General features: G+C 36.3%; 1 protein-coding gene across 11 annotated transcripts in view; it reads right to left on the minus strand.

Annotated features, from left to right (window-relative positions):
• The window catches only part of PPFIA2 (PTPRF interacting protein alpha 2), a 327,520-nt gene that overhangs the window by 275,546 nt on the left and 29,415 nt on the right, over window positions 1-22,559 (minus strand). For 6 of the 11 annotated variants that reach the window (XM_032689687.1, XM_032689682.1, XM_032689685.1 and 3 more), the window contains exon 3: window positions 10,623-10,682. The exons of the other annotated variants lie outside the window; for them this stretch is intronic. In XM_032689687.1, coding sequence (XP_032545578.1) covers window positions 10,623-10,682 — 60 coding nt within the window. The remainder of the gene's footprint in view (window positions 1-10,622; window positions 10,683-22,559) is intronic. 11 annotated transcript variants of the gene reach the window in all.

A 22,559-nucleotide genomic window follows, 5' to 3' on the forward strand; every position in this document is an offset into this window, starting at 1 on the left:
CAAATATCACATAATGTTTATTTCAAAGCAAAAAAGCATGGTTTTCAGGTTAGCCTAAATATTACATGTTAATAAATACCACTGAAAGCACAAATTTAAACAGAAATTCATCTCAGTCTGGAAACAAAACCAAAACAATGAAATCGTACTCTTAAACAATGTCTTGACAAGACTTTGATTAGGAGAGAGCAATGCTGTTTTGGCACAGCCACAAATTTCACCTAGCCTGTTAGGGAGAAAAATTGTCTTTAGAAGGAACAGCACCACCTACACCACAAGAATTATAGCCTTCCACTCCACGATGGACAAGATCCCAAGGAAAAATGCAGTTCACTGCCAGTAGCTTCTGCCTAATCATTTGTGATGGAAACCCAGCAATCCTACTCTGGGTACTGCTAGGCAGTGACTCATGGTATCCCAGGAACAACTGCTGACAACAAAATGCTTAAAAGAGATGTTATCTAAATCACAGTACATTGGCACCCCACAGCTGGCTAGTGCCATAATGGCACAGTCATCATTCCAGTTGTTTCACACAATCCACTGAAACATCTGACTAGAACATTGGCTGGACTTAACATACTCATGGGCAGCTCTAAAACCCTGGAGCTGTCCATTTCCCCAGCAGATCTGAACTGCTGAAGAAGAAGATATTCTTCTTTCATTGAAGGAACTTCCAAGCTATGACCAGAACTGTTTGAGAACTAAAAAGAAGATCCTGGTAACTTCCAGGGAAGGATCCAGTACCTTTCCCAAAGGATCCACCTGAGTGCTTGTGCAGCAGGGAAGCTAGACAGGCTCTCTGGCCTGCAGCTCCTGGCACAGCCCAACTACACATGACTGAGAGCTCAGTTTGATGGAAATCTGCCTGGGAAATGATGGAAAACAACCTTTTCCAGTAAAGGATGGTCCAATCAACCAGGATGAATTTCCATCAAGTGTCAAATGTTACCTTCCCAAGAGAAATAATAAATAAATCATCCTACATAGGATGATTTATTTATTATTTATATATAAATATATATATAAATATATATGTAAGTATATATATATGTATATATAACACTGCTCCTGTGCAGTGTTATATATATAACACTGCACAGGAGCAGACTAGTGGGGTCAAAGTCACAAGGCACCTTAAAAAGACCAAAGACACAGATGAAGAATGGACTGTAACACAGAAATCTTGGTAAAGTTTTCACTTACAGGAACAATCATTTTAAGTGACTCAGTGTTTCATATGCATTCATCCTATTCTAGCCTATTTACTTTTGATTCATATTATATGAAAATAGTTGTGAATAATCTAATATTTGTTTATGTTGTACAACATTTGAAATCAGAGGAATTAGAACAGCACTTACCCTAGGCAGAAAGTGACAGAATCTCAAAGTAAAGGTTATGTTTAAGAAAACTCTGCCTTTCCTTAAGAAAATCTCCAATTACTGCACAGATGCTGATCTTCAGTTATGTTATATGTCTTTGGAAAGATTCACACCTCCATTTCTTCTGCTTTAACAATCAGAATAACTAAATTATTGCCACTGCAAAGCCAGTATTTGTTAGTCTTCACTCACAACATGGTTTCGAGATATAAAGCATTTTTAGTTTTATGTACATCAAATGAGCCCTGGCAGGACCTGAAATACAGAGATGTAAAGATTTTTCTTTTTTTTTTTTATGAAACCCAAAAAAGGCCAAACTATTCAATTTACATAATTCTTATTCGCTAAATATTTGAGAACCCTCTCCTATATGCTACAGAAATAGTCAAATGGGAGTTTCAAATTATCCAATAGCAAATAATTTGTTGAATAATGTATTTGACAAACAACATTCAACCATCTCTAAGTATAATGCTCTTTCACCTCCTCCCATATTCATAACTTTGGGAGTAATTACCATCTGCAGTTCCTTGTTTCCATATTGTCACTTTCACCAAAATGTTTTGTTTTGAAGGTATGTGCTGAGAATCCCTTCAAAAATTTTTGAGTCAATAATTCCAAAGGATAACAGGACATAAGGGGATAATTATATTGCCTCCCACCAATAAAAATAAACCAACTCACATTAAATGGTTGGAGTATATGCAGTTATATACCCGAAGCCTCAGCAAGAGCCAAAAGTTTGTGAAATGAATCTTCGCTAAGTGTCGTCCTCTCTTTCAGGCATCACCAATAGGAAGCAATCCACCAAGATATATCCAATTATCTTGAAGGGTTTCATATATTTCCTTTTATGGTAGAAAAATATCATTATCTCCTTTGTAAAGTGGCTATTGCCCAGTCCCCTCAAAGACCTGTAGAACATTTAACCCCATTTTTAATTATTATTTTACTCCAAATTGCCTCTCAGGCAGGAGGACTTCTTATTTCAGTTATCTCATCAAAATATTTTAAATATGATTGAAAGCTGGCATTTAGCACATAAAAACTGAAATAAATGCAAATATATACCAAACTAAACAACAAAATATTAACCCTTTCAAAAATAAAGCGAGAAGAAGGAGTTAAAACCTGCCTTCTGTCTGTTTGAAGCCTATTTGTCCAATTTAGTGTGGTTTTATGTGATTCTGCATATTGTGGAGGTATGTATGTCCTCTTTTGTGGGTGTGTAAATGCAATGGCAGGTGGAGCGAAGGGGAGACTAATCCTGACCAGACTTCAACTGCAGTCACAATAGGTCATCTCTACTCCTCTCACAGCACTTTCCAAAGATCGATCACTTCCAAATGCAATTTTTTAAATAACACGGATAGGAGTAAGAATCTTTAGTTTTCAGGATTACACTGTTTCTTTCATGAAAATAAGCTCGAGTTCTACATATCTATTCCATATCCAGCTTATTCTTGTAAGTACCTTCCATTTACAGAGAAAATACTAACCTGTGGGGAGAGATTTCACGTGACAGAAAGTAAACATAAACACATATTCAAAAGTAGACAGCTCTTTTAAAATAAAAACTACCTTTGCATTTAAATATATATACTCCCTGCTATACCTCACAGTTTACTCTTCAACTCAGTAATGATGAGACTGCTTAATGTTTCTGAGCTTTGTATCACATTTGCTTCATGTCAGTGCTTCAGTCAAACACTGCTCAGAACTTGAAAGTCACTTTTATTCTAAGGTCCCTAAGCTTATCATACTCTTGGGACTAGATTTCTCAACTTCTTTGCGTATTTTAAACTGTATTTTCATAAGAGTAACTGACATTACACAGGCAGAATATAACAGGTAAAACAGATGCGGGGTGGGGAGGAGGAAGCAAGTCCACTTGGGGATTCTCAGTCATATAGTTCAGCTCTTGGAAGGTTTTTTGTTCTAAAATAATTTTGATAACAAAATTGTCTTCTAGTCAAGAACACATTTTATATTGAGGAGGTATAATGACTTTAAAATAGCCATTTCAAAGGTGTTTGTGTTTTTCTTTAAAAAAAAAGAGCAAACTAGGTTTTGCCCAGGTACACATCGGTATCAGAAGTAATTCAGTCATGCGATTCTAAATACAGAAGGAAATTGTGTACAATAAACTGGGTACAGCGACAGCTCATATTCTCTTCAGCAAAGCAGGACTCTGGGGAAATTATATTATGTCAAAGTGACCCCTGTTGACTACCAGCTCAGTAAGTTGAACCCTTCGGATCATAAATTCTTGATAAATACTTTATCCATACAAGCAAGTATTTCAATCTTGGGGGAACATGTCAAAAGTTACAGTGAGTAAGCCTCTAATTTTAATAACATCTTTAATTATATTTTATGTATCCATGAAAGGATAATGAGGGAAAGGAAGAGAGAGGATCTATCCTCCTAATTTTTTAATGGTAAACATTACAGCCTTCAAACACTGCACAGATATATGTTACCAATGATCCTTAACTTCAGTTCACAATGATCAATTGATTCTCCATTCAAGACCATTTAAAAAATAAGTTCATAGATCTTCAGAAATAGAATAAAATCACAGTCTTCGCATATTTTGCAGTTTTGTTTCAAGGAGGGATCATAACTAAAGTGGAATAGGTTAAGGAAACTATGACTAAGGTTAGATCACTAAGCTACGAGAAAAATTATTTGTATCCCTACACCATCTTGTTTCAGATGTGTACAGGAGTATGTTTATTCCAGATTTTCTTTTAAAACAAAATATCTGTAAGATTCAGTATACAATTGTCATTATGTGACTTTTAGTAAGTGTTCATTGTTACTAATAGATATTACTGTCCTGAAGAACTGTAAAGAATTTACAATCTTCCTGTCAAGCTACATGAACTGTTTTTATTACAAATGACAGTATCAACGTAAATTTTCCAGTAAGAGAAGAAAGCTGTGTATCTCATGAGAGACACAGAGAATAAACGTGTTTCTACCAGCTGTTCTTTTGCTAGTGATTCCTTTTTTCTTTCTTCTACTATGTTTAAGTCATACACACTTTGCCAAAGTGTGTATGAATATCTATGCTGAGATATTTCAGTGCACTATGCCTATCCAGATCTTAATACTTGCATTTTTGGACAAATAAAACTGGAGACAATTTATTCTGATTTGATGTAAAAAACCCAAAGAAATCTGAAAAAATGTACACAATGCAGATGAGTGATAATGCACATACTCTAATTAGTTGCACTCTAATTAAACATGAAGTTAGTCTGAGATTTGTTTTCCTTTTTCTTTTGAAATTTTTTATTTGTTTGCAAGTGAAACACACAAATCTGATCACTACCTGTTTTAAGACATCATTTCATAACTGCCCCGAATGTGTCCGAACTTTCTTTTCTCTCGACAAAGGAATGTTGATATGGAAGTTCCCATAATAATCATTTGTGTTTTGCCTGTCCTCCTTAATTCAAATTAACATAACTTACAGATACAGCAGGAGAACTAAGAATATATCAAAATTTGTTTTTGACAGCATTTGAATAGATTAAAATATTAAGCAATGAGGATGGAGAGAAAACAAGTCCGTAGCATTTACTTCCCAGCCTCATATCTTCATTGTGAGCAACACTAGCTCTCACTGAGGTCAGCTGGTGCCTGTATGGTTCCAGAAATACAAAACAATCTCACTGTATGGTACTACTACTGTTTCTGAGAGGCCTGAGAGAGGTGAGAGCCAAGGTCATTGCACATTCCTAAGTTTGTGCTGCTCCAGTGCTCATAATGGCTTTTGGCACATCTAAGATGCAGCAGGAAATAGGTAGCAGGGATGTCCAGAGCTGAAGTACAAGAGTTTGGAACTCCATTTCTCCTGCTCCTGATGCACTTCCCTACCTTAGTGCCAAACTTGCCAAGGCAAAATAATATTCCACCGAGCCCTCTCTGTGGTTAAAAGCTTTTTACAAGTCTAACAGATAAAGCAAAGATAAGTGAGGCACTAAAAATAACAGAAAGATACTGAGGTCTTAATACAACTCTGTGGCCAAATTATAGAAATGCTAACTACAATGTTCTCCAATAGACTGTAATCTGTGTTCATTCAATCTGGCTGTTCTTGCCAGCACATCTCACAAATGTAACGCATTGCTCAAAAGAGGTCTTGGATCAGCCCCTAAAGCATGCAATACAATTGAACTTGGTATCAAATATGGCATCAAAATTTCATCACTACCTGGCCCAGAAGTTGTAACAGTTTGGCTTTGAAAAGCTGCTTACTATTTAATTCAGAATACAGCACTGTTTACAGAAACAGAACACCCAACAGCCTGTAATGTTTATCTGTCTTTCTTGCTCTGCTTAATCATTTCTCTCTCACAACCATACAGTGGCATTAGAAACTGGTTTGTGAATAGAAATTCTCCTTCCTTCTGTAAAATTGAACATTGATATTTGTAAGTAAAAAGACTCCACCCCAACTTACGGATTGTACTTACACTGTATTTTTCCTTATGGTTGTAATTTAAGGATATATCAGATACAACCACACATTTCCATCAGGGTAGAGAACTAGGAACTTAGTTGTAGGTTTGCTTTGAGCTCTACATTTGCAAATAAACTGTTACGTTCAAATTTCCCTTCCTGTTCTGAGTATCCACAAGAAAGACATGAAGAAACAAAGACTGGAAGGGAGCCTTCACCATGTGGTTGAAAATGATTCAGCTATCAAACTGGAAAAAAAAGTTAAGTTTTCCAGAATCAGAAGAAATACTTCTTCCTGAAAATCTCTGAGCATTTCTTGCACACACAGCAAGTATATTCAGACACAGTTTTCAGTTAAGCCTTCAGACACACAGTAACTTTTGTGATGTTTATTGGTGAAAAGTGTCTTAAACACATAGTGAAATTACCCACCAGTAAATAAAGTTTCAGGCTGATAATACCAAATATTGAGCTGAATACTGAATGCAACAGAAAACAAGGGTTGCAGCAACATAACAGAGACTGCTTACCTACAACCAAACAACCAAAACCCCCCACATAATCTCTCTTGTGCATCTAGGTGTGAAAAGTAGTTGCTTGATTCATGATGCATTTATCTTCCATAAGAAATGATGTTTCTTGACTCTCTCAAACTACAGTATTAGAAAGATAGTTACCAGAATTACTAAATAGAATTATACGGGGGGATTCACTGGGAGCTAACCATTAATCATACCATGATGCAAGACTGCTTTTTTGTGACATTCTATAATCTACATCTTTGAGTTTCATCTGAAATTATTTCTCAATTTTGAAAGGAATTCTCCACAAATTTCAGTGATTTTACTACTTCCCTTCAAATCTACTAATTAAATTCCGTTTTGTTATTGTAAGAATAAAACTTGCACAAAGGTTGATGTGGGCACGCACGGACTACTGTTGTGATAACACTGTCTTCTGCCAATCAACACTGGCAAATTATATTCCTCTTACTATCTTGACCCACTGTCCCATCTTAATAGCACATCTCTGTTGTAGAAATTGTCTCCTTGTTCACTGCAAAGCATTACCAGATGTTAGTAGTAAAGTTCACAGTAAACATGAATGTGTTTCTTAAAAATTTCATAGGGCACAATAAACTAATTTATTAAGCATGGGTTTTAAAATACTTTAAACAGATTTTATATTTTTGATTAAAAATTTGTAATTTTAAAAAGACAATTTTTTCTGTAGCTCACATAATGAGCATGAGTCCCTACTGCAAGTCTCTTTGTGAGCATTCTTAACAGCTGTACAAATATTAGCCACAATGTACAGGCACCACGCCAAATAGAAAATTACCAAACAGATGAAAACATCATGTCTTCACTGAAATTGTTACTTTCCAGCAAATTCTAAGGTACACATGTGAACAGTACTATCTCAGTTCTTTAGAGTTCCAAGTGATTGTTTAGTCTTGAGAAGAGAAAGCTCTGAAGGGGTCTCACTGATGCATGTAAATACTGAAGGAGAGTGCAAAAAGGAGAGAGAACCAGACTGTTCTCAGTGATGCGCAGTCAATGGACAAGAGGCAAGGGGCACAAAGTGGAATACAAAAAATTCTGTTTAAACATAAGGAAAAAAAAGCTTTTTTACTGCAGTGGTGATCAAACACTGGAACAATCTGTTGAGAGCAGTTAAGAAGCCTCTGACCCTGATGTTATTTAAAACTCAACTGGACATGGCGGTAGTTACTCTAGGTGACTCTGCTTTGAGCAGAGTGACTGGTAGAGTGTTGTCAGAGGTCCCTTTGTCCTCAACCCATTCCATGCTTTTTGATATCAAGTTCAAAGTGAATCCTTTCCACCATAATCAGTCCTTAGTTTCATGAAAGAAAATAATTTTTAGGAATCAAACACAGGTGCTCAAAAAATGTTGAACCTGAGCCTTCAAAAATCAACTACCGAGTTCCACAGAAAAACAAAAATCATTGATTTTATAGACGCTGTGGCTTTCTACAGGACTTTTTATAGTAAAACAGATGCAGGATAGGGAAATAAAGACGCAATTTTATACTGAACTGAATACAATTCACCTTCAAATGTTATGTTCTACTTTAAGCATGCAAATATTACTGCAGCAAATCCATTTCATTTATCACTGAGAGGAATACACCAATATGAACAAAATACTCAAACCATAGAGGAGCCAACAATTGACAAAATTGCCATTCTATTCTCCCATAAAATGGAACAATATACAATGCTGAGCAGCTCATCACAGCAAAGGATGAACATATAGAAACAGTTCTAGGTCTGCTATTGGTGAACAAAATTGTCACAGGCATAGAAAAGTGCTACAGTCAGGTTGCAGTGTTGCAGCTGTGACTAGGGATTAGACTAACATAAGCAAAATCTTAAAAATTGAAATCTTCCTGAACACTCTCTCAGTAACAGGCTGCTTGCTGCCAGCTGTTTTTTTTCTTTTCTTTCTTTTTAATTTAGGTAGGTACACATAGAACATCAGAATGATGCTTCCCCCTACAAGTTGCTGAACTACATGAACTGAAACAATTTGACTTCAACATTCCCTTTGTACTTAAGATGGTCTGAAAAGAAATTCTCAGGATTTTCCCTGCCTAGTATGCAGTCTATTCCACATTAAAAACTTTTGTATTTAACACATTAAGAAGACAGGAATCACATCAGTATGTTCAAGTCTAAACATATGGTCAAGCACAACTGACAATAACATCAATTTAGAATGTGACAAGCACCAATCCTGGCAGAGTTCAAGAAGTGTTTTGATAATACTCTTGGGCACATGGTTTGACTCTTGGGGATGGTCCTGTGCAGGGCCAGGAATTGGACTCGATAATCCTTGTGGGTCCCTTCCAACTCAGCATATTCTGTGGTTCTGTGAAATATTATGCAGTCAATGCATTTTTCTCACTAAGTGTAAGAGCTTGATTTATCTGCAAAACTGATGTACCAGGAAATGTCATTAAAACCAAGAAATACAACAAATCATTTACCTCATATAGACATTTTAAAAAGGTGGCACTATGAAATGGGGGATGCAGCACTCTCACCGCTGCGGCCCAGGTTCAATTCCCGGTCAGGGAAACTCCCCCAGGCAGATGGAGCTCGTCAGCCCTGTAAGGCCATCCATCTAAGAGAAGGTCACTCTAAACAAACCTATGTCCTGAGGATCTCACTGCCACTGTCCAAGCTTGCTCGGCCCCGGCAGATGAACCTTAGGATTAAAGGGTGGGCTCAGTTCAGCGCACGCTGTGTCTCACCTAAAAAATCCACTGCGCAGGCTCGAAGGGTAAAGACCTTTCCCAAATTTTCGTTCACGAAGACTGGTCATACTATGACTACTATACTATGAAATATTTTCCAAGGAAGAAACTTGGTTAGGTTTACAAACAATACTAATGAACAAGGCCAGATATAGTCTGAGCCCCTCTCTTCCCTTGCCCAAACCCAATGAACACTGTCACATTAATGCTTTATACCACAAAAATGAACTGACAGGACTAGCATTATCTACTGATACACTTCCATTTTGTGTGGCGTTTGACGTGGCTTGCCTTTGCCTTCCTGTTCCTAGTGGAATGAGACAGGCCTGAGGGAAATTTTTTAAAATCACATCTTAAGTAGAAATGGAAAAGAAAAATTTAAAAGAACGATGCTTTTGGAGCAGTGGAATGCTATTCAAATTCCCTTTCTTAAATGAAGCAATTCCCAAATTCACGTTTACTTTTTATCTGAAGCTCACAGAAGAAATATCTAACATAATTATATAGAAATTATTAAATCTATACAACAAATAATAATGTTTTAATGCTATCTTCAGAAAACTACAACCAAAGAAAAATGCAAAAACATGCAAATTAAGCAACTTAATTTCAAATAAAGGGTTGAAACCTTCTTCAGCTAATTTCAAATGAAGAGTAGATTTCTAGTGAGAGTTCTTAAATGGGACACAGAAGAACAGATGGACATACACTTTTCCCAATTCCCAACTTATATCCAATTTCCCAGCCATCATGATTAGGGGATAAATGTTAGAACCCTTCTACTGGAAAGAAACAAACTTGGAGAATAAAAAAAAGAGTTACTCAAAGCTCTTAACCCAGCATGTTGTCATTGACCCACTGGATAACATGAGAAAAAAGGGTAGCAGCTGAGAGTCTGAAACAATTAAGGCTGAGTTAACTGATCCAGAAAATTTTAATTGACAAGTATGATTTAGAATTACAAAAGAAAGGCATAAGGTGAGTTCAATTTCTATGAAAAAAGCAAACCAAAGAAAGCTCCAAAATATTAAACTCCCATTGTTTAGCAAATTCCTACTGTATATACAAAAGTTCAGACTTATTTACTATTGCTTTATGAAATCCTGTTTTGTGCTATAAACAATACCTCTTTCTAACATAAGACATAGAAAAACGCAATTAGAGAGGAGGGAAAAAAAGGAAGAGAAAGTGACATCTGATAAAATTATGGATCTACCAAGCACTGATAGGTACAAAAAGGATCAATGCAGTTTCCACTTCTTAATTAGACATACACCTGAAGAATAAGATGTAGATCAAGAATTTCTGCACAACTGTAGTTTGCAACCGCAGAGAAGGACAGCTATTTCTTTTAAAATCCACATGGATAGCATCGAAATCAGCACAAGCCAGTAGAGCAAAACATATTGCTCTCATATGTATATGATCATCCCTCACACCCCCTTTAGAAGGCAGAACACTGGATGAAACCAAATTCCTACCTGTGAGCCAAGATGCACATAGGCGACTCGGATGTCCGCTTCTGGGTTTGTCAGTGAAATCTATAGTCAAGGAGGGGTAGGAGGAGAAGAATGAAAAGCCAGAGTATAACACAGCTGCATTAATTACTTCATCTTCAGTGCAGTTTGCACTGGTTTTATCTTACAGCAGCCATGAAGTGCCACTGCTCATTCTGCACTTACATTGTTAATCTACAGTCTTGAGATTGAAAGGACCCACACATTAGTTCAGAGTTAACCTGACTAGACCGGAATGGACTATTGGGTCAGAAGTTCTCTCAATGGCATTACAAACACTGACTGATCCCGTCACCTTCCAAATCTGTTACTCATTCAGTAGCAGTGAAGTACTATAATGAAGCATGAAAAAGTTCTTGATTAAATGAAATCAAGTCTGAACAGTGAAGATTGGGAGGCAATGTACTAGATGGCCTTTTCTGACCACCACTAGCACCTCCCTGCCTCCATCAGACTGAATTTCTAAGGTCTGTCTGGTAGTCCTATCGGCACTGTATTAATACTGTTCCTATGATTAAAACACATTATCTTCTTTCATCGTGATGCAATATACTCACAATAATTTATCTTTATTATTTGTTTGGTAGCTCTGATCTAAACAGATCTACATCATAGTTCCCAGTTGTAGTCAACCTTGCTTCTACCTCAAGGCAGAATCCAGTCATAGCCTTTCGTACTAAGTTACCAAACTGGACATGGTTGGCACGTAAATAGTGGCTGGGGGAGAGTAATAATATGTATGAAATATATTGGTAGTTATAATTTTTATCCCTTTTACAGGACTTGGTAAGCAAGATGACAACAGGTATCCTTAGTCTCTTAGTCATTCATGGTCTGCTTTCCTGTATGTCAGCATACATCACTCTAAAATTTTTACATAGAAAATTAGATTTCAGGGGTCATTGCACCTTCAAGATAAAAATTGCTAGGGTTAGGAAGAAATGCTAAACAGAGCAACAACATGAATGATAATTTGTGACATGGTTAGAATGTGTTAAAGAAAAAGAATTTAGTAGGAAGTGAGGAAACTCATGCACTTGTCAGAAACTGCTCAGCATTGAGTATTATGAATTTGCATATCCCAGAGCATCTCCCATGTAGCTTTTTGTTTCCAGCCAGCATATCAAGCTTGAATGTGATTAAATATTTAATATTTGTGCTCTATAGGACTTAAGAATCTATGCAAATATTATGTCAGAATGCATTAATTTCAGAAGGGAACAGAAGAACCATGTTGTAATTTGTGTCATTTCAGTGTTGCAAGGAAGCTGGAATAATTCTTCTTGTGTAAAAAAACGCCAGTTACTTCGACAAAAAAAATTGCACTTCTTTGTCATCTGTTTAGATGTTTTGGCCGTGATAATCTAAGTTTCACTGTTGACAGATAGACTGAGTGCTTCTAAACTACAGTGAAAACCAAGCTATATTTGAATGTGCAGAAGAAGGGAAATAGGGCACTTTATACTGCATGCCAAATAGAATGATAATCAGAACAACTTCCGTGTTAGAGAAATAAAATTAAGCTGCATTCCAGTGCCTAAAAACTTATCACAACTAGCATGCCTTAGGGGGTCAAAACTATCAGGCAATCTTAACAACACATACTGCCACCCACTCCATCTTTAATAAGGTAAACTGGGGGGGAAGGGGCACACCTGTAATCCCTAATCTAGTTCTGGGCCCCTTCCTGTAAGAAAGACACTGAGCTGCTGGAGCATGTCCTAAGTAACAAAAGAACAAAAGGAGATGGCTTCATGTTGTACCAGGGAAGTTTTAGGTTGGATAGTAAAAAAAAAAAAAATTCTTCACCAAAAGGGTTGTGAAGCACTGGAAAAAGTTGCTCAGGGAAGCGGTTAAGTCACCATCCCTCGAAGTGGTTAAAAGATACGTAGATGTGGTACTTAGTGACATGGTTTACTGGTGGACTTGGCAGTATTGGTTTAACGATTGGACTCTATGATCTTAACAGCCTGTTCCAGCCTGAATTATTCTATAACTTTATGACTCAATATATTTTCTTTATCCTTATGGTTTATTAATTTAAAACACTTTTTTTTTGTAGTTGTTGAGGATATATTAGCAATTCTTAATAACAAATTTTTTAGGTCTTTCTCGGTTCAAACCAAAAGTATCAGACTAAAAATGACCAATCTGATTTGCTTTTATTAAACTGAGGTTTTGATTTAATATTGACAGCCATGGCATACACAGCACAGTCTGCTGACCATTTTTCTTTTCTGCAGCCAAAGATTCTCCTATGGAAATAAATCTGTTGTGCTAGTAGGAATAAGAAGATGACTAAAATACTATTATATTTGAGGAAGAACACAGTGTACATTTCCTGACCCAAGTAGAAAAGACAGACATAACCAGGCTGTAATTAAATTTGTTCATAGCTGAATAGCTGTGTCCACAGTAATTTTGATCAGGGACAGAATTTAAGATACTGCTTTGCATAGAGGTAACATATACAAACATACATGGTCCTTGAAAAAACCCTCCCACAGTAAAAAAACAAACATAACGGAGAACAAGAGGACTCCAGACTAGGAAAAAGCCTCAGGTAAAATGCTATTTGTTTTGATTTTAAACACTATTGAGTGTCCTCAGATTACTGATATTTAAAAAATTTGTCATCCTAGAAAAGTTACCTTGCAGGAGCTGAGGAACAAATTACCATACCTTTAAGTCCAGTGTGGGTTTTTTGTTTGTTATTTGTTTTTATAGTATGTTGTTAAAGTAAAGAAGACAGACATTGCTTGAATGTAATAGAGAACAGGGAAAGAATGAAGGAGTTTGTCACTGAAATAGACGATTTGCATTCCCCTGATCATGGAGATCTGACACTGTCTACAGTTGTGCAAGTGCACCTAGTCTGTGCACAGAGAGGGCAAAAATACAACTTCATTTAGCCACCAAGCCTAAAACATGCTAGCCTCCTGTTTTCATCTCACTGCCCCACCCCTCACAATGGGAGAAATTTCTTGGAGACAGTCCTCCTCAGCAAAATGCTGTCTGCATTAATAAGAATGGAACATACTATATCCATTCACTGCAACCAGCAGGATACTATGTGATTTTTTATAATTTTAATATATTAATGTAGGTTTGGAGGTAAAAGCATAAGCTGATTTAATTAAAAACAACTCAATTTTAGTATTTCTCTTCTCTTGTACTTTTGAAGTTCAACTTCTGTAACAATATACTAGGTCTGCATCAACCTACTGCTTTCAGTGACAGCATGCATGGTGTTTTCCAAAGACATATCACAGAACAACTTCAATATAAAAATCATAATTTGCATCTATTATGACCCACCCCTGAAGGTGAAGGTAATGGCAGTTCTTGTTAATACATTCCTTGGGGCAGATTAGAGTTATACAGCACTGAATGATTGGTATTTTATAAATATATATATATATGTATATATGTTTTATTTTAGAACAATTAGCAACAGAAAGGAGGTATGTGGTCATTCTGGTTATTATTATCTATAGTAATATAACAATATAGAAGTATAAAAATACCACTTAAGAAAACATAAAAGGAAAAGAAAGAAAAAAAAGAGAAAGAAAGGATAAGAGTTGATAGCAGAGAGGAAAGATAATCCCCACCCACCCAGCGACAAGACTTGATTGTTGCAATTTAGATGTCTGTTGGTCAAAGTGATGGTCACAGTCTTGATCTGTCGGGACTGGGGGAAGCCCATGAAACACAAAGTTCAATGGGTTAATATATTTTCAGGTTCAGGTGGGAATGCCCAGGTACCTCTCCTGTTACAGTACTGTGGATCATGTATAGTCCTTTGGCAGAAAGCCCCAGAAATGAGTCTGGGGCATTACAGGGGTCTTGGATGGTTTATGACCCTTTCTAAGACATGACCATTGTTTCTCACGCCAACTTAGTTGAGCCGGTTATGCCCCATCAGAAGGGATGAATACCTTCAGGCCCATGTGGGAATGCTCCAATACCTTCCCCCTGAGGGCAGTTTTATTCCTGAGCCAATTCTGTAAGGGAGGACATTGTTTAAGGGAGGCAAGATAAAAAGCATTATCCCACATCCACAGGATCTGTTTATCAGCCTTCTCCCTTATCTGGCTCAAAATCCAGCTTGTTGCTAAACAAAGGTTAGTTTGTCATGATCATCCTCTGTGGTGGGTGTGCACCTCCTCTGTTTTACTCAGATCAGAGGTTTCATCATCACACACAAAACCTCTCCTCCTCCCCCTCAGTTGGAAGGTGCAACCCCGGCCTCAGCAAAGCACCTGCTGCTTTTGTAGATGGCTGATTGTTTGAGTCATTAACCATTAACATTTCAGTCTCTCACAGCATACCCCAACATTTCCATTATGAACTAGAGGAAAACTAACAGTGATTTAATTTTTTTATTAGAAATACCATCCTAACTTCACCTCTTAAAAGTTTTGTATAGCTATAGCCTAACCAGTAAGAAAAACTCTTTCGACGAAACAACTACTAAAAGTTGTTCTGGTGGTACATTTAACTGAATAAAAATTTCTACAACAAATGTAACAAAATGACCATAATCTAAGTTTAGAGTTCTTGGTCTGCATATCATATTAATCAAGTTTCTTACATTATTTGGTTTGTTAATATTAGATTCTTGTAAGAATAAGTTCAGACAATAATCTGTAGTGATCTTATACAAAAATAACAGCTTCAAACATAAATTTTCTCTCCCATTTCTACTCTGCATTTACTATATCATCATACAAAATAGTTTACTTCATGTAAAGGTCTTATCATAATAAAGTTAATTAATTGGATTGTAAAACTTAACGATGATACAGAATATAATAAACAGCTTCAGAGGGCATTACATATACTTAAAGAGAATACAGCATAAAAGTGTAGAATCTGCATCAGCTACACAAGGACATTTGAGTGCTCATTGAATTATTTCCAGCAAACTTGATATTCAATATAGAGCAAATGTTTTTTCTAGAAAAGCACTTGAAACTATACATTAGTATGCAAAACTACTACATTATTTTCAGAAATTTAATGTTAGCATAAAAGTAAAACTAAAAGGATTTAGCTTCTTCATTTGATACTAACCACTTATTTAAAATATTTAAAGAGGTGGCATTAAAAAACCCACATATTTCTACAGGTTATTGGTAGCAGACAGCTGTCACTACTTGGCACAAACCAAATATATTATGTCCAGACTTAGGAGAAGAAGAATTAACGTAACCGAATATGTCCTTTTTGAAGAAACTTAAAATTAAAAGAGATACTAACAGGTTTTGGAAGTAATAAAAATTCCAGAGTGTGCAAGTATCCACAGTGTTATTATTAGATGCCAGATTAAGAACAGTTCTACAACAGAACAGGAAAAGAAACAGACAGGCCCCTCCTGATACCACTTTTCTTTTTCTAATGAAATTCTTTTTGTGTGTAGAAGAAAGTAATATACTTCTGAATTTACTGCCACCTGTAGATAGCCTGCTGTCACAATTAGGCATGTTTTAAACCAACATAATGGAGTAAGATAACCCTACAGAAGCTATTCTGTCCAGTGACTCTGAACAGAAGCAACACTTCATCAAGATTTTGAATCACAAGTTAACACAAAGAATGGCAAGATATTGGTATAATCAATAAATCATGCGAAAAGGGAGTTGAAATTTAATTATAGGTAATTTGTCTTCTCTAGGAAAGGAGATAAGAAGTTCTCTCTGCAAATTAGAAGGTCACTTAAAAAACACTGACAGAACACAGATATAGATTTTTTGGGGTTTACGGTAAGGAATATCAGAACAAAAATAAGAGCTTTTAAATCACAGTGTTGTGAATTTGTACCTGAAAATCATGTCTAAGAGCTTTTATTAAAAAATTAGAGTGACTATAGTTAGATCAGCATGGAGCACTGTTAAATTAATCTAAGCTAATGAAAACATCAGCATTGCCACAAGGAAATAAATTAGAGATGAAGCAAAGAGCATTAATGCAGGGAAGTACTGAGGAAGACAGTCTGCAGTATTAACTGTTGCGGCAGAAATGTGACAATGCTACAACAGGACTCCATCTCATCGCTTCATCATCCAGTAGATCACAAGGAACAGATTTCTAACAACATCTTGCTGCTTTCATAGTAACACCACTCCTGATGTATTATGCAGACTTCAGTAACCAGTCCCATAGGAGTCAGCAGGGAATTTTACTCTACAAATGGGATGAGAGCAGACACAACCATTTTACTACCACTCCTTCTTATTCCTCCTGCTACTTTCATGTAACTTCCTCAAAAACAATTTCCTTCATGTGCTGTAGAATCCCCACTTCAAAGCTCCTTTACCTGCAAGCAAACTGAGGGCAAAACCATCCTGTTGACAGTGGAAGCTATCTGATAACAGGTTCCCTCTGAAAAAGTAACCCAGTAGGCCAACTTCCCCCCTGACCCAAGAGCCAGCCCACCAAGCCTTTGCCTGCACACAGCTGTGTGCCTTTCTCCTTGCCGACTGAGTGCTGTCTCCAGCAACCACTTTGCCAGTGCCACCTGTTTCATGTCAGAGAGACATGAAACTCACTAAGGTTTAGGTAGCCAGCCCTAATGTGCTGCTTCACCATTCCAGAACATGCCAAACAAGTGTTTGGTGGATGCAAGTCTGTTTTCTAGATGTTAAAAAAAAAAAAAAATAAAAAAGCTCTTGTGATTTTATTCCCATTCAGTTCTAACATTGGTTCTTTACTTCATCACCCACCATATTTTAATTAATACTAGTTAATTAATACTTTGTGACATTAGTAGATACTGCTTTTCTTGTGCAAAAGAACTTTCAAAGCAAAACATCAAAATTTTTATCTGCAATGGAGCATATATTACATCATGTACCAGAAGCTATTTTCATAAAATAAAAAAAAAAAAGAACATTTAGACATGCATAATTTAAAGGAACCTGGAGATAACTGCGTCACACAGCTGTTGATATGGGCTTAAAGTAATAAATTAACAATCTGAGAAAAAGTACACAATGAGGTTGAGATACAAAACAGTAATGTCAAATATCCCTCTGCTCACTTCTTGATTGTCAGCTACTTCTGTACTCATTTTTAAAATGAGTAAAATGTATCAAATCAGAAACATTTTCACTTCTCAAAAGAGCCAAGATTATAATATGAAATTTATAAAATAACCAAACTCTCAAAAATTACTTAATTGCCACAATCCTTCCTTTGAAATGAGGCAATTTTGTGTCTCTGGAATAGGTCATGTTCCACAAACATTCCACAAACAAACAACATGAGGCTGAACACTTCATGAAGCTGCTGTTTGTATTTATACAGAGGCCCATGGGACTTGCTTTAAGCGTATGTGAACTACAATGGGATGGCAGGAGCAGGGCCTGTGCATGAGCCATACTCTACTGCTTCCCTGTACCCACACTGTGTTAAAAACGTGCTCTCAAAAGAAAAGCTTTATTTTATTAATAATGATACATAATTTATAACAGACAAACAAAGGGAGCAGAATAGGGAAACTTGCATGCAGATTACCATTATAACACATTAATAAATTCAGGGCCCTGAAACCAAATTGGTTACAAAGCAACAGCAGAAAGAACTACTGACCAACAAAGGAATCATTTTGCTCCTCGGGTTTTTTTATTATTTTTGGTTTGTAATGCTATAAGTTATGCCTTTAAGTATCAATGTGACTTCCTTTCAGTTTGCTTGCTACTTTTACTGTCCTCCCTGTGGGCATTTCTCATAGCCCTTCTGCTTCACAGCGTAACAACTGAATGTTTGATTTTGTGCCAAGAATATTTACTGATGAGCCATACTTTTGCAAAATCTCTCTTTTCACAGAAGCCTTACCTTGCCTTTTAGAACAACCCACATCATTTTTATTCAGAACTTTAGAGTTCAGATTTTTATGATTTTAAGCAGATGATGAAATGTAAGACAACCTTTTTGGAAAGAAGTTCAGATTAATTTTGCTACCCACAATGTATCAATAAACAAAGAAACAATCGCATGTCCATCCATATTTTCACTCATATAGCTGCTAAGATACTGCATTTTATTATTACACAAAATTTTCTATGAAATTCTTTTCAACAGAACATTTGTATTATAGGAGTTTTTTCATTACTTTCAAGACTAAAATTACTTTTATTCGCATGCAGGTTAACCCTCCCATTCTAATTACACACAAAAATAATTATGTTTTTTCATGACCACACAGTGTCCATGTGCATATTAAATTTTACCATTATCACACTTCTTGTTTACCTTTTCCAATGTTATCAGCATTACTATACCACAGAATGCCCACTAGAGTTAGAGTTTCTAATGGAAAAAAATCATATTTCATACTATATTATACATTTCACCTTTGACTTCAAATTTCATTTGTTACTTCAAAATAGACATCCCATTTCAGCTGTAGTCTTTATGTCTTTATTTTCAGCACTTGAGAATGCATGATGTTATTTTACATCCTTTCATTGTTAAGTAAATTGTCTGCATTAAGGCTTTCTTACCTATATGTCCAGTTTACAACTTCATTTTACAGAACTTCAAATTCTTACATCTTCTTCCTACCTTCCTGATACTTTGGAGCAAGATGCTTTTAACTGCAATATACATTTCATTGAGAAAAACTTTAAAAATTATGAAGTCTTCATTTGTAACAAGATGCAGTTCAATTTAAAAAAATAGGAATCTATCAAATTCCTTGATAAGTTTTCTTACTATCTCACCAGTGATGTATTATCGTGGCTGACTATACTCAAAGAATCTTACCTCATGTCTAATTTTGCCTTACATCAATTTACAGGTCTTTCTAGGAGACGAATAAGTCCATTAGAAAGTAGAAATGTTATCCCTGTGAATATTTTTTTCAGAGTAAGGTTATTCTCAAATTACCTAAGAAATTATTTAAAATATCCTTTTAGCATCTAAAGTACAGATAATTTCAATAGATTTGAGACCGAGAGACATCTTATAAACAGGCTACCAATTTTGGAATAGACAATTTAAAATATCTCAAAATACTTTTTGACACATTTTACATCAGCATGTTACATCTGACTTAGCGACTTCAGTTCCCCATCCTACTCTAGAAAAAAAAGATTAACTAGAGATTCCATTTTAAGATTTTGTTGTCCTGTGTTCTGGTTGACTTTGGTGACCATATCCAGCCTTTAAGAAGCTGGTAATGTGTTTCATAAACTACATTATATGTTCAGATACTATAACACTCAACTAACAGTTACTCTAAGCCTAAATCTATACTTCAAAAGCTTTTTAGAAAAACATATTCTTTCACCAGAGCTCTATAATGGTAAGTTAGAGTGCTTCTGTGGCAGCTGTACACATATATATCATGAGAAGTACTTACATATTCCTGATACAGACTTCTCCCTCTAGGAAGAAGGAAGACTTACTGAAGGCTTTTTTTCATTAGTGATGAAGTAAATTAAGTTTGTTGGTTGTTTTATTGCGTTGTTTTTTTTTTCTTTTTAGTTGGTTCTATAATTTCATACAAATATTATTACAAGCCAAAAAAACCCAGAAAAACAAATTCAGATGACACTACTCCCAATTCACTTTACACGCAACTGCATTCCTTTGGTGAGGCTTGCACAGGATAAGTGACCTAAACTACAAGCAAAGTCATTATTACAGAAAAGAACAACTTACTTTTGAAATAAATCCACTCAGAAGAAAGATGACAGAGTGCAAAGCTACATATATTTGCATAACTCTGCCTAGAAGAGATGAACAGCTAGCATCATGTACTGTACTCTTTCTATGACCTCTTATACACAATTCAGCATCAGTTTTGAGCAGCCTGAGAAGCCAAAAAATACATACATTCTCAGCCAATTAATACTTGGTTGGCCAGCCTGTAGGCAATAAAAAATAATATATGCTATGCTATAAACCTACATTTATACCAGGCTTGTATTTTTAAGCATTAAAGCAATGATGCAAAATTATAGGGTTTTAATTTCTCCCAAAATAGACAATGACTAGATGAGAATCATGGTTCCTTTTGTGAGAACTTGCTGCAGTGTAGGCTGCTGGCTGCAGAGACTGCAGCTGCTGGCCACTCTGAACTAATTACTGGCACAGTAAGGAGCACTTACCTAAAGCCAGTGGAAGGGAAATGTGAGGTACAGGGAAGACTGGAGGTTTGGATAACAACTCTGGTTATATTTAACAGTAAATATGAAGCTTAATATCTCTGAGCTATCAAAGGCAGTTTGATAAAAAGATACTTTTAAGGATCTAAGCAATTTTTTTTAAGTCAGGGAAAGTAAATAGGGATGCTGCAGATGCCCCAGAGAAAGAGGGCAACCTGTCCCACCAGGACACAAAGTCGCCTTCCTAATATATGCCCATCTGACTGCTGCTATGTGGAGCAGCAAAGACTGTATAAGCCTGCTAACTAGGTTAATCACCCAGCCTCTCGAGTCTTTTAACCTATACCTGGTTTCCATTTTATATTTGGAGGCTGAAAATGAAAGGGGTATGAACAATCTACTGTGTTAAAAATATCTTTAACAGTACTACAGAATTTGTTTTAACAATCTCCTAGAAATTATTCAGAACTACGCAACAAATAAAATGCATGAGATTACTACTTAATAGTATCCTGTACCTTTGCAACTTTAAATTAGCTAGACAATCTTCACAAATATAATCACTGAACTTTTAATTGAATTTTTTATTAATTTCCAGAAATGACACTTTTATAATTAGGGCTGTCACATTAAGACTGTATGCCACCAACCTAAAATGCTTTGAAAGGAAGGGCAATCATTTTAAGGTGTTAAAGTACACATTAAACATCATTTATAGGGATAATAGTACTGTATTTTTCCTCATAAGGATTTTCTTTTTCCTTATTACATGAAGTGCCCTTTATTCTGTATGTTAGAAGAACAATAAAACCCTGATGTAATGATTTTAAAAATCATAGATGGTTTATAAACCTAAGTTCATTATATCTCTTCAGTCAACCACATGAAGTATCTCTGTTATAATGAAAGAATATGTTCATATTATTGAGCTCTAAACCACTAGGTAAGATCATCTGTGACAAAGTTCAGGAGAATATTAATGACTAATTTTTATCCCATAAGAGGGAATTTCAAGACATTTCAGTTGAGAAGTATTTTTGTTTTAAAATTTCAATGAGAAGTGTCATCCTTAAGAAACCTCAGTTATAACCTAATTGGGTATTGATAATATTGATAATAAGACACACTGCAGTGGGTGAGCATTTGACTCATGGGTCATGCACAGAGGGTAACAGTGAATGGGGTGACATCAGACTGGTGACCTGTCACTAGTGGGGTTCCTCAGGGCTCCATCTTAGGCCCTGTGCTCTTCAACATCTTCGTAAATGACTTGGATGCAGGACTGGAAGGGATACTAAGCAAGTTTGCAGATGACACAAAACTGGGAGGATCTGTTGACTCCCTTGAAGGCAGGGAGGCCCTGCAGAGAGACCTTGACAAATTAGAGGACTGGGCAATCACCAACCATATGAAGTGTAACAGGGGGAAATGCTGGATTCTGCACCTGGGATGGGGCAACCCTGGATATTCGTACAGCCTGGGGAATGAGATACTGGAATGCAGTGCCATGGAAAGGGACCTAGGAGTCCTGGTTGACGGCAAGTTAAATATGAGTCAGCAGTGCCCTGGCAGCCAGGAGGGCCAACTGTGTCCTGGGGAGCAGCCACTCAAGGGAGGGGATTGTCCTGCTCACCTTGAATACTGTGTGCAGTTTTGGGCACCACAATATAAAACAGACATTAAGTTACTAGAGATCATCCAAAAGAGGGCCATGAAGATGGTGAAGTGCCTTGAGGAGAAGCCGTATGAGGAGTGGCTGAGGTCACTTGGTCTGTTCAGCCTG

This window comes from Chiroxiphia lanceolata, chromosome 5, assembly GCF_009829145.1.
Source record: "Chiroxiphia lanceolata isolate bChiLan1 chromosome 5, bChiLan1.pri, whole genome shotgun sequence".
NCBI lineage: Eukaryota > Metazoa > Chordata > Aves > Passeriformes > Pipridae > Chiroxiphia > Chiroxiphia lanceolata.